The 12603-nt window shown below is 50.8% G+C and overlaps 1 protein-coding gene across 8 annotated transcripts in view; it reads right to left on the reverse strand.

Moving 5' to 3' along the window:
* The window catches only part of Cacna1a (calcium voltage-gated channel subunit alpha1 A), a 289933-nt gene that overhangs the window by 10328 nt on the left and 267002 nt on the right, over positions 1-12603 (reverse strand). For all 8 annotated transcript variants that reach the window (XM_057754012.1, XM_057754011.1, XM_057754008.1 and 5 more), the window contains exons 40-42: positions 10692-10797; positions 810-917; positions 630-730 (exon numbers count right to left, since the gene is read on the reverse strand). In XM_057754012.1, the coding sequence (XP_057609995.1) occupies positions 630-730; positions 810-917; positions 10692-10797 (315 nt within the window). The remainder of the gene's footprint in view (positions 1-629; positions 731-809; positions 918-10691; positions 10798-12603) is intronic.

The raw sequence follows: 12603 nt of genomic DNA on the forward strand, positions 1-12603 counted from the left end.
TGCTTTCCTCTGCCTCCCTAGGGCTGGAATTAATGGTGTGCACCACCACGCCTGGTGTCCGACACTTTTAAAAATCTTACCATTTTATGTGCATGTGTGTAGGCCTGTACGTGTGTGTTTGTTTGCCGCACATGATCAGGTGATCACAGAGGCCAGAAGAGGGCATTCCAGGCAGTTGTGAGACACCCCGTGGGTGGTAGGAACTAAACACAGGCTCTCTGCAAGAGCACTCGCCCTTGGCTCTTAACTGCTGAGCCGCGTCTCCAGGCTCTTTGCTCTTCACCTGAGCACGTCTCCCGGGCGGGTGTCCTTGACGGCTTATTTCACCCCACACACCCCTGTTCTAGCACCAGATGTTCTTTGGTTGGTTCTGTTTCCCCCCTGTGGCACTATCTGACACTATGGAAACAGTCATTTAGTATTTTCAACTACGTCAGGGCAGACGTCCGTGCCAGAGTCTTAAACAGTGACCTGCACAACAGATACTGAGTACCTGTTGGTGGCTGAAAGTTTGTTGGTTAGGTGTTCGTGAAATGGCCCACCCTCAGCACACTCCTTGTCGTGACTGGTTCCCACGAAGACCACCAGACCTGGCACCCCACCCCCGGCTCCCCCAGCAATGGAAGTACCTGCTCCTCTCGCATGGCCTGAAGTTTCTTGGCCTTGCTCTGCCGGTAGTACTCCATGATCATCATGGCCGCGTAGATCTTGCCCACCGTCAGGTCCGTGGCTGTGGAGGACAGGCAAGCTCTCACATAGGCCGGGCCCCTCCCTGATCCGACCCTGCCCCTCCCTGGGCTTTCGCTTACACTTGTGAGGAGTGACCAGCAGATCCAGGGTCTTCTGGGACAGGTTGGGCCAGATGGCCATCATCTCCTTTCGGAGCTCTGCATCCATTTGCTGCTTGTCGGCTCCGCCTACAATATGGGGAGTAGGAGGTTGAGCATCGCAGAGCTGGGTTCTGGGGCCAGTGCGGGGCCACTGCCAGGACCCACAGGTCTGGCCTAGAGGCACCGGAAGGGCCAGAATTTCATCCTGGCTTCCACTTACCAACTGTGTTCCTAGGGTTGGCTACCTCCCACTGCCTCAGTGTCCCCGCTGGTGAAAACCATCAGGATGAGTTATAGCACTTGCCCTACCTACTGTTTGCTGACCCAAGCAGTGTATGTGCGTGCCACGTTGGGACAGCACCTCCAGGCCATTACTGCCACAGTGCTGAAGTTCAAGTCCACAAACTGGTTGGCATCAGAATTTTGGAGGCTACTCTGGGTGCCGGGGATGGAATCCAGGATCTTGCATATACTAGGTAAGAGCTACACCACTGAACCACACCAAAAACGTCTGGAATGACAGACAGCCTTGTTCTGTGAATGAGGCAGCCGATAGTTGGGACCAGGAAAGTGTATCAGCCAGGTTGGAGACATAAACATTACGTGTGCCAGGCGGTGGTGGCGCACGCCTTTAATCCTAGCACTTGGGAGGCAGAGGCAGTTCGAGACCAGCCTGGTCTACAAGAGCTAGTTCCAGGACAGGCTCCAAAACCACAGAGAAACCCTGTCTCGAAAAACCAAACAAAAAAAAAACCAACATTACTTGTGTGCATGCATGTGGAGGTCAGAGGTGAGCCTTGGCTGTCATTCCTCAGGAGCCATGTCTCGTTTTTTGAAACTGGATTTCTCACCAGCCTGGGATTCACCTACTAGGCGAGGGCCCCGAGGATTCAGCTGTCTCCACCTACGCTGTGCTCAACTACTGTTTGCCGCTCTGCACAGGTTCCCTGCGACTGAAGGGCTCCTCACTGTACAGCAAACTTTACTGACTGAGCTGTCTCCCAGCCCCCAGTCTTCCCTGCTGTAAGCTTTCTCTTTCCATAGCATTTATTTATGTGTGTGTGTGTGTGTGTGTGTGAGAGAGAGAGAGAGAGAGAGAGAGAGAGAGAGAGAGAGAGAGAGAGAGAGAGAGAGAGAGAGAAAGAGAGAACGTGCAAGTCAGAGGACAACTTGGGGGAGCTGGTTCTCTCCTTCTACATATGGGTTCCAGGTATCCAATTCATGGCAACAGGCTTGGTAGCAAACACCTTCACCTGCTGAGCCATTTGACAGTGCCCCAGACCCCGATTTCTCTGTAACTTTGGACCCTGGAACTAGCTCCTGTAGACAAGGCTGGCCTCAAACTCACAGAGATCCACCTGCTTCTGCCTCCTAAGTGTTGGGATTAAAGGCATGCGCCACCACCACCTGGCCTGATTTAAAAATTTTATCTTCTTACTGATTTGTGGGTATGTGGGGCTGGGGACTGAACTCAGGACTTAGTCATGCTAAGAGCGTGCTCTGCTGCTGAGCCACACACCAGCCCTACTGTGCTGTTATCTGAGTAGACAGAACTGAGTGGGAGGTGCATGCCTGCAGACCCAGCGCCCAGAGCTAGAAAAAAGCAAGAGGCCCGGAAATTCTAGGCCAGCTTCCACTACACAAAAATATAAAAACTGCTGTTCTAAGCCTGCTATCCTGGTAGGAGGGAGGCTGAGGCAGGCAGACTGAACGTTCAGGCCTGGGGCTGGGGAGATGGCTCAGTGGGCAGGAGAATATGCTGTGTGCACAAGGACCTCAGTTCAGATTCCCAGGAGCCATGGGAAGAGCTGTGCACGGCTGTACACCAGCACTGGAGGGTGGAAGTCCCGAGACTTTTCTGGCTGGCCATGCTGCCCAGGACCATTTGGTGAGCAGATGTGGCCTTGTGGGCTTGAACTTCCAGAGCCACGGACAAAACGTGAGCAAGGGGGCAGGCAACAAAGGAGGGGGCCTGACATCCTTCCTCTGGCACACCCACCAATGGGTGAGTACTCCCGGATGTTCATGTGTACATACTGCACACATAAATACCACACCCATACACCACATATACCACATCCACATACCACACACACCACATATACCACACACACACACAAACATACACACACACACGGGAGGAGGGAAGAAAGGGAAAAGACGAAGAGGAGGGAGGGAAAATGAATGAATCACAAAATGAGTTCAAAGTTGGCCTGGATAATTTAATGAGACTCTATATCAGAAGGAGGGCTGGGGATATGGCTCAGGTGGTAAAGTGTTTGCATACACAGACAGCTGGGTTCCATCCCCAGGATCCAAGATAAATAAATACAAACTAAAAATCAGATACTTGTCCAGCATGTACAAGGCCTTGGGTTCTAATACCAAAATAAAGACGGGACTGCTTAATATGTTAGTGAGAGGCAGGGGCATGACTAAGTCTAATCTTTTATTTTTGGTCTTTTTTTTTCTTTCTAGACAGGGTTTCTGAACTTTTTTTTAGATTTATTTATTTATTTATTTATTTATTTATTTATTTATTTATTTATTATGTATACAGTGTTCTTGCCTGCATGTATATCTGCAGCCCAGAAAAGGGCACCAGATCTCATTATAGATGGTTGTGAGCCACCATGTGGTTGCTGGGAATTGAACTCAGGACCTCTAGAAGAACAGTCAATGCTCCTAACCACTGAGCCATCTCTCCAGCCCCCTAGACAGGGTTTCTATGTGCAGCCCTGGGCTTTCCTGTAAACCAAGTTGGCCTCAAGCTCAGAGATCCACCTGCCTCTGCCTCCTGAGTAAACCATATCCAGTTTGGGGTATGTTTAGTAACGGAACACAGACAAGCAAGCCAGTGATCTGTGACAGGAGCCTGGGCTACCCTGACACCTGACAGAGGCTACTAGCCCTTTCCCTGCTAGTCCGCTGCACAAAATGTTTCTTGTAGCATGTTTCTAGCCCCGTATCCCAGCCATGGGGGCCCTGGAGCTCCAGATCAGGAGAGCAGGATTGTGACCCTTCAAGACAGGTATGAGCACAGTGACCTGCCACTTGGAGGATTCATTAGCAGTATGGGTGTCCTCCATGTATCCCTTTACTTTGTGACCCCCAGGCAGGTGACAGTAGGGTCAGAGAGTCTTTTTCAAGTCAGTCCTTTCTTTGGTGTTTTGAGGCAGGATCTTACTAAACAGCCAGGCTGCCCCAGCCTCTGCAGTGCTGGGGTCACTGTGCGCTGTGGCAGTAGCTTCCTCTGCCCTAGCTTTAAGGGACTCTGACCAGCAGAGTTCCCGTTCACAAACAGGAGGTAGACAGCAGAGAAATGACCCATTTGGTTTGAGCCACAGAGACCTTGGGGCTGTTACGGTGACAGCCTTCATCGTGACGGACACATCTGCCTGGCCCCACACCTCCACCTGTGAGGCCCCCTGGAGCAGAACTGAAGTCCCAGACACTGGAGGCTTGGTTGGAGATGTGACTCAGTGGTATGCCTTTTCTGGAGTGTCCTACTTAGCTTTAACTGTTAATCTGATTCAGCCTTGCTAGAGTCGCCTGAAGAGTATCAGCTGAGGGACAGTCAGATCAGATGGGCCTGGCCTGTGTCTGTGGGGTTGTTTGGATGGTTGATGTAAGAAGGCCCCACCTACTGTGGGCAGGCCGGCTCCCTGGGAAGGCGGTCCTGGACTGTATAGGAGTTTGCTCAGTGCTTAACAGCACTCGTTGCTTTCAGAGGACCCAGGTTCAGTTCCTGCACCTACATGGTACCATCTACAACTCCAGTCCCAGGGGATTTGATGTCCTCTTCTGACCTCTGCTTGCAGGTAGTACCCGTACATCCAGGCAAAAGACTCGTTCACATAAAATAAACGAAATAAGCCAAATAAAAAAGAAACAAACTCTTTTGAAAAATAAAATAAAGCCAGGCGTGGTGATGCACACCTTTAATCCCAGCACTTGGGAGGCAGATTCAGGTGGATCTCTGTGAGTTCGAGGCCAGTCTGGTCTATAGAGCAAGTTCCAGGACAGTCAGAGATGTTATACAGAAAAGTTCTGTCTCGAAAAATCCAAAACAACAACAACAACAAAAAAAAACAAACAAAAATAAAACCAACCAAACAAAGAAAAGCAAGCTAGCTAAAGACTGGAGAGACTGTTTGTGATTAAGAACACATACTACTTTTGCAAAAGACCCAGGTTTTCTTCCCAGGACCACAACGACCTGTATCTCCAGCTCCAGGAACCCAAGGAATCAGACAACCTCTTCCAGTCTCTCCAGGCACCAAGTACACACATGATGCATAGACAGACACCCAGACAGAACACCCATATATGTTAAATAAATAAGAAGTTGCCAGGTGTGGTGGCGTATGCCTTTAGTCCCAGCGCTCGGGAGGCAGAGGAGCCTGGCCCACACAGGGGGTGGGGAAAAAGGGCCCATTGAGGGACCTGCTATCTCTTTACATCTTATTTTTAAGAGGGTCTCACTGTGTGGCCCTAGTTCACCCAGAACTTGAGATGCAGAGTGGAAAGCCCTCAGACTGACAATCCACCTGCCTCTGCCTCCCAATGCTGGGACTAACGACATACTTCACCACCCCTGGCTTTTTCGGGGGGAAGTTATTTTTAAGAAAGATTTTATTTGTTTTTGAGTGTATGATTTGCTTCCTTGTATGTGTGTACCATGTGCATTTCTGGTGACTGTGGTGGCCAGAAGAAGGTGTCAGATCTCCTGAAATTGGAGTTAGGAGGTTTGAACCAAACCTGGGTGCTCTGAACTGTTGAGCCATCTCTCCAGGCCTATTAAGGTTGCATGTGTTTGCAATTTAATAGAGTTATTATGGAGTCGTGGATGGCCTAGAACTCACAGGTAGGCTACCACATCCTAGCAGACTTCCTATCTTACCCCTCAGCTCCACTGTGGTTGGACCAAGCAATGTTCACGTGTGAACAGAATTGGAAATGGATTCTCCCTGAAGTCTTCAGAAAAGAGTTCAGCTTGGTTGGCTCAACTTTGGCCTCGTGGAATACTGAGCATAGAGCCATGTAGCCTGCCTGTGTTAAAGTGCTAATTTTTTTCAGATTTATTTTATTATGTATACAATGTTCTGCCTGCATGCGTCTCTGCAGGCCAGAAGAGGGCACCAGGTCTCATTACAGGTGGTTGTGAGCCTTCATGTGATTGCCGAGAATTGAACTCAGGACCTCTGGAAGAGCAATGCTCTTACCCATAGAGTCATCTCTCCAGCCCCACTATTTTTAGAAAAATGGTATGTTTTATTTAATATAGGATGAACCTCAAATTAATTCTATTCATTTATTTGCGTGTGTGCGCCTGTGTGGGTTCTTGTGGAGGTCAGAGGATACTTGTGGGAGTCATTCTCTTTTTCCACCATGCGGGTCCCAGGGATCAAAAGCAGGTTGTTAGCCTTTAGTCCTTGTGTGTGTGGTGTGTGCTCATGTGCTCTGTGCATAGATGTGGGGTGTGTGCTCTGTGCATAGATGTGGGGTGTGTGCTCTGTGCACAGGTGTGGGGTGTGTGCTCTGTACACAAGATGTGGGTGTGCATGCTCTGTGCACAGGTGTGTGGTGTGTACACAGGTATGTGTTGTGTGCACAGGTGTGGGGTGTGCTGTGTGCACATGTGTGTGCTCTGTGCACATGTGTGTGCTCTGTGCACATGTGTGTGCTCTGTGCACAAGTGTGGAATGTGCTCTGTTCACAGGTATGGGGTGTGTGCTCTGTGCATAGGTGTGTGGTGTGTACACAGGTGTGTGCTGTGTGCACAGGTGTGGGGTGTTCTGTGTGCACAGGTGTGGGGTGTGCTGTGTGCACAGGTGTAGAGTGTGCTGTGTCCACAGGTGTGGGTGTGCTGTGTGCACAGGTGTGGCCCCTACATGCAGAGGCCACAGCAGGACTTGTGGTGCCCTTCTCTAGTTCCTCTCTATCTACTCTCTTGAGACAGGGTCTCTTGGAGCCTAAAGCTCATGGTTTTGACTCTCAGGATCTGCCTGTCTCTGCCTGCTAATACAGGAGCTACAACAGAGCCATAATGCTCTAGGTTTTGCTGTTATTGTTTTTATGTTTGTGTATGCGTGTGTGTGCACATACACGTGGGGATTTTCAAGTCCTCAAGTTTGCACAGCAAATGCTTTTATCCACTGAGCCATCTTCCCATCTTCCCTGCCACGATGTTTTGTTGTTGTTGTTGTTTTGAAGACAGTGTTTCTCTGTAGCTTTGGAGCCTGTTCTGGAACTCACTCTGTAGACCAGGCTGGCCTCAAACTCACAGAGATCCACCTGCCTCTGCCTCCCGAGTGCTGGGATTAAAGGCGTGCGTTCCCCCCACTGGTTTATAGCCGGGTTTTGGATATGAACATCCCCCACGTCACCTCGTCACCAGCTGGTGGTGCTGTTTGGGGAGGTTGTGGACCCCCCCCCCAGTTGACCCTCTAGAGAAGGGGGGCTGCTGGGGTGAGTCCCACTTCCTGTACTCGCCAGCTCCCTTGAGGTGGATGCGTATGATCAGCCTCCTGCTCCTGCGGCCATGTCTCCCTGCTGGACTGTATCCCTCTGAAACTGAATCAAAATAAACACCTTCTCTCCCAAAGTTCCTTCTGCTGGGTTGTGTCCACAGCAACAAGGCCCACCACCCTCTGTGTCCAAGCTTCTGCACCACAAGGTCAGATCCTTCGCCAGCTCCTCCCCCTCTTCTCGTGGCACCACCGTGTCCAAGGTCCATGTAGCTTCCTGAGCATCCGCACCACAAGCTCAGAACCTTTGCTAGCCCCACCCTCTTTTCTCATGGCCTCTTAGACTGCATCTAAGAGCCTAACTGTGCCAATACAACACAGAAGGACCATCAGTTTCCCCAAATCCTGCAGGGTGGCAGTGTGGAGGAGCTTCCCACAATGTGCACTGGCCTCATGGGAGAGCCCAAAGACACAAGTGCACCCCTGACTTGGCAGGAATCTTACAGTGTTGGTTGTAAAATGCCTCAGAGGTGATCGCCCAGGGCCTTCCCTTCATATTCCGGTCAGCATGCAGGATAAACTTAAGAGAGAGTGGGAAGCTAACCTTAGAGACTAAAAGACACTACTCTCAGCAGGACATGGTGGCATGCCTTTAATCCTAGCGCTCAGAGGCTGGGGCAGGTGGATCTCTGTTAGTTGTGTCCAGCCTGTGGCCTCACAGACATAGTGATACAGATAGCCAGAGCTACATAGAGACCCAGTCACAACCAACCATCTAGCCAACCAAACAACAAAAGCCTGCTTCAAAATAAATCCAGCTGGGCATGGTGGCCAGGTTTTTAATGCTAGCACGCAGGAAGCAGAGGTACTCGGACTTCTGAGTTTAAGCTAGTCTGGTCTACAGTAGCAGCTCCAGGCCAGCTAGGACTGCAGAGCAAAAGCCTGAAAATAAAAATAAGAAAGAAAGAGAAAAAGAAAAGAAATCCCAGCACTTAGGAGGCAGAGGCAGGCAGATCTTTGTGAGCTCAAGACTAGCCTGGTCTACATAGTGAGTTCCAGGACAGCCAAGGCTACACAGAGAAACCCTGTCTCGAAAAACAAAACAAAACAAACAAAAAACAATGAAAATGAGAAAATTTTACTAGCTAGTATAAAAGATTGAAAATTTCAAGAAGAAATGAAACGGGAGAGAGCTGGAGAGACGGCTCAGTGGCCAATGCACACTTACTGGAGGCATGCGAGCCACGTGGTCACACGTAAATTAATAAAAATGGGTTAATTTAAGTTATGAGCTAGTTAGAAACATGCCTAAGCTACCGTAATTAGTAATAAGTCTCTGTGTTGTGATTTGGGTGCTGGTAGGAGGAACAGAAAAGTCTGCCTACAAATGGCGCCCATGTTGGCTGCCAGATGCGTTTATCTGATTATTCTTTACCAGTAAAAACTCAGGAATCAGATATGTGGTAAGCACCTGAATGATTAGAGAAGTTACCAGTCACCTCCTTTCTCTCCATCCTTCTCTAAGACCCACTCTACTACTTCCTGTCTCTCTATCTGTCCTCAGTCCTCCAATCCTCCAAAACCTCTATGGTTAATTTTAGTCAGTCAGTAGTTTAGCTCCACCCTCTGATTCAAAGCAAAGTTTTGACAGTCTTGGAAGTGCCAGAATGCAATCAAAATATCACATAACACCTCCTTCTCCTGCAAAGGACCCACTTTTGGGTCCCAGCATCTATATTGGGCACTTCACAACCGCCTGTAACTCCAGTTCCTGGGCATATGACTTTCTCTTTTGGCCTCCTTGGACATCAGGCACACATGTGGTGCACAGCCTATACTGTTTCTATGTAGCCCTGGCTGTCCTGGAACTCACTCGTAGACCAGGCTGGCCTTGGACTCAGAGATGCACCTGCAGGGATTAAAGGAATGTGCTGCGACCACCGGTTTGCATCCCTAAAATTGTTTATCAGCACTAAAATAAAAGTACCAGCAACAGAGCTGAGATGAGGCCTCGGCAGCCTGCTCTGCTGCAGATTAGAGCCTCCCACAGAATCAATGGTGACACTGCTACTTTAGAAGGGACCAAGGGGGTACTGGAAATCCTGTCAATATTTAAAAAGATAGGGAGCCCAACACCACTCACAGCGCTCGGGAGGCAGAGGCAGGGGAATCGCTTTAAGTTCTGGGCCAGCCTGGTCTACAGAGTGAGTTCCAGGATGGCTCAGTCTACATAGAGAGATTGTCTCAAAAAATCAAAATAAATAAGTTAATTAATTAAAAAAATAAAAAATTAAAAAATAAAGGGATAGATGCCAGAAAATAAGAAATAAAAGGATGGAGGTTGTGGGAGAACGAGGATGGAGCCTGAGGACTCTAACTCTCCTCAGCTGCTCAAACTGTCTCCTCCTCTTCTCTCTTTCCACTCTCTTCTGCAAAGGAACAAAATTCTGTTTCAAAGGAGGGGAGCTACCTGGGCTCTCTGGGCTGAGAACTCTAATGATGGGGTATCTTTCTCTTGAGAGCCATCAGAACTCTTGGAGTTTTTTAATTTTTTTTTTTTTTTTTTTGAGACAGGGTTTCTCTGTAGCTCTGGAGCCTGTCCTGGAACTAGCTCTTGTAGACCAGGCTGGTCTCGAACTCACAGAGATCTGCCTGCCTCTGCCTCCCGAGTGCTGGGATTAAAGGCGTGAGCCACCACTGCCCGGCTCGGAGATTTCTTAAAATTACTTTTATTCAAGTGTAAGTGTGTGTATGTGTGTGGGGTGGGGTGGGGTGGAGGGTTGGGGAGGTGGGGAGCAGGATGCCATAGCGCACATATAAAAGGGAGAAAACAATTCTTAGCAACTGAATTCAGGTTAATCGGGTTTGGCGGCAAGTGCTGGCCATGTGGCCAGCCTGCCTCTTTATAAAGACCAGGGCCCTAGCTAGTTCAGGACAGTAACTAAGGTCAGATTAATGCAGGCCCTCAACCTACCTCTTCCCACTGGTCTGTCTCCACAGATTCGATACCCTTCTGATCTGGTTCAGATCCTACCTCTTCTCTCTGGATCCTGAGGGTGTCTCCCTACTCAAAGGCCAAGTCAGCTCAGCGGGACCCCATGTGGGTCCTACTCCCTGATTCACTCATTCCTACCTCTCGGGGCTTTGGGGCGCAGGCTGGTCTCAGCCCAGGGCTTCTTTTCCCTATGAGAACACACAACTCTTTGCGCTACCTATTTCAAAGACAGGGCGGGCTGCAGGGCTCTCCTCTGTAAGGTGCTGCATCACTTTGGCTGGAGGGTAAATGCTTACACAAATGCAAGAATGAGGACAAGGACAGGGATCCCTCAGACAGTTCTGCTTTCAGTCCAAGCCCACCCCACTCCTCCCCCAAGTCTACAGCTTGCCTTACCCTTGGCAATCTTGATATCCAGGGCTGTTCGGATCAGAGCCATGAGGGTGGAGTTGAAGTGCACTGTGTTGTCGTCTGCTACAGGAAGATCCATCCGCAGGAGTCTCTACAGAAAACCCCAGGTGAGGGCAGTCATTCTTGGGCCCTACCGGCATCTTGCAAGCCAAATTCCCCCAACCCAGGGAGACCCAGGAAGAACTCTGAAGCTGGGGCCACTCTCCCTGTGGTCACCTAAGCCAGTGCAGAATTTCTCATATTCCACTCCTCTCCAGGGCTTTCCACACTGCGGACTCCACCCCACCCCTCTCTTTTACCCCCTTTCTGTTTTTGAAGACAGGATCTTGCTAATAGCACAGGCTGTCCTTGGAACTTATGGCAATCCTCCTGCCTTGGCTTCCTGAGCAGCTGGATGCCAGGGCCTGCCACCACTTCTAGCCCAAGCTGGGTTTTTTTTTTCTGTTTTAAATCCCACCTTTGGGACCTGAGGCCTAGGGGTTCATATTCTTGCCCTGCCCCAGAGTTCTTCTCAAAGGCTCCCTCTTATGTCCACCCAAAGAGAAAGAGCAGAAGGCAGATGTCAGCAGCGTGTGCGTGCAGCAGCCTCGCGGTGGGGTCCACGGCCATAGCCGCCGCTCCCCGCCCCCACCCCCTGCTCAGCCCACAGTGGGCAGATGATGGGCACCCAGCCGCAGCATTCCATCCTCAGAAGCGGCAGGCCCCTCCCCACGCAGGCCCCTGTGGACATGCAGCGAGGCCCACACAGAGCGGCACAGACGGGCACATGCAGACGGAATCTCGAGACTCATTCATAGCTCCGTGGGAAGTGACTGTCGGGCTTGCCAGATCATGGCTGTCTGTGCAGTAGCAGGGAGAGGGGCAAGGACATTCCTGAGGCCCAGGGAAGGAATTCTGTGTCCCAGGCAAGGGTTCTGCCTGCTCGGTGGCTTGGGCAGGGGGATGTTGGGCTCTGAGGTACCAATCTGGGTTTCACCAGGGGACTCACAGAGACAGTAAACCAAGAATAGGGTCGGAAGTGGGGTGCTGGGGTGGGGCAGGGAGGAGGCAGTAGATAATGTAGCCAAGGGCACCGTGGCCGCTGGGCGGGTGTGCATAGTACTGTGTTAAACATGACACAGCTTTTGCTTGCGCAGTGGGTAAGGGTCTCCTCTATAACAGAATTTTCCAGCAGACAGTGCTCTGTGGAAAATGTGCTATTTTAAATGTACACAAAGTTGCCTTAGGGAGCCATGGTGGCTTTATCCAGACATCAGGTTGGGGAGGGACAAAAGGACACTTGTGGGAAGAGGCTTAGACCTGAGAAGGCTAGGGAAGCAGCCACACCAGGCTCGGAGGAGCACTGGAAGGTGAGGCGGCAAGGTGGATGGGAAGGCTGGGCTACGGAGTCACTTCTGGGGCATGGGGTTTGAAGGTCATCCCTGGCCACCTTGAGGATGAACTGAGGGAGCAGATGTCCTCCAGGGCCGGGGGAGATTCCAGGACAGAAGTTTAGAGGGGCAGCGGTCTCCTCGCTCCCTCGGCTGGCATACACCCCCACCCACCCCCAGACCCCTCCAAGGCAGCGTGCAAGGCCTGACTGGTGCACCACGTTCGGGGTGGGGGCAGCGGCAGCCCTCCTGCTTGCTCTGAAACAATGGAGTGGAGAGGCATGTTGGGGCATCTCGGGTAGAGGTGGCATGGTTCAGGCGCTGGGGAGACATCTCCAGGGCAAAGGGAGGATGGGGGGACTCAGCTGTGGGAGGTGTCAAATCTCCCGGGCCCTAAGTCAGAGGTCAGCTTCAGATGTGTGTGGGGAGGCCAGGGTTTAAGGGCTCAAGGCACAGAACTGTCTGGCTTGGGTCTGGGGCATGCGTTTCTGAAAGGGCAGAGATGTACAATTTGGCTCCCCGGGGTG

Source organism: Chionomys nivalis, chromosome 21 (assembly GCF_950005125.1).
Source record: "Chionomys nivalis chromosome 21, mChiNiv1.1, whole genome shotgun sequence".
Classification (NCBI taxonomy): domain Eukaryota; kingdom Metazoa; phylum Chordata; class Mammalia; order Rodentia; family Cricetidae; genus Chionomys; species Chionomys nivalis.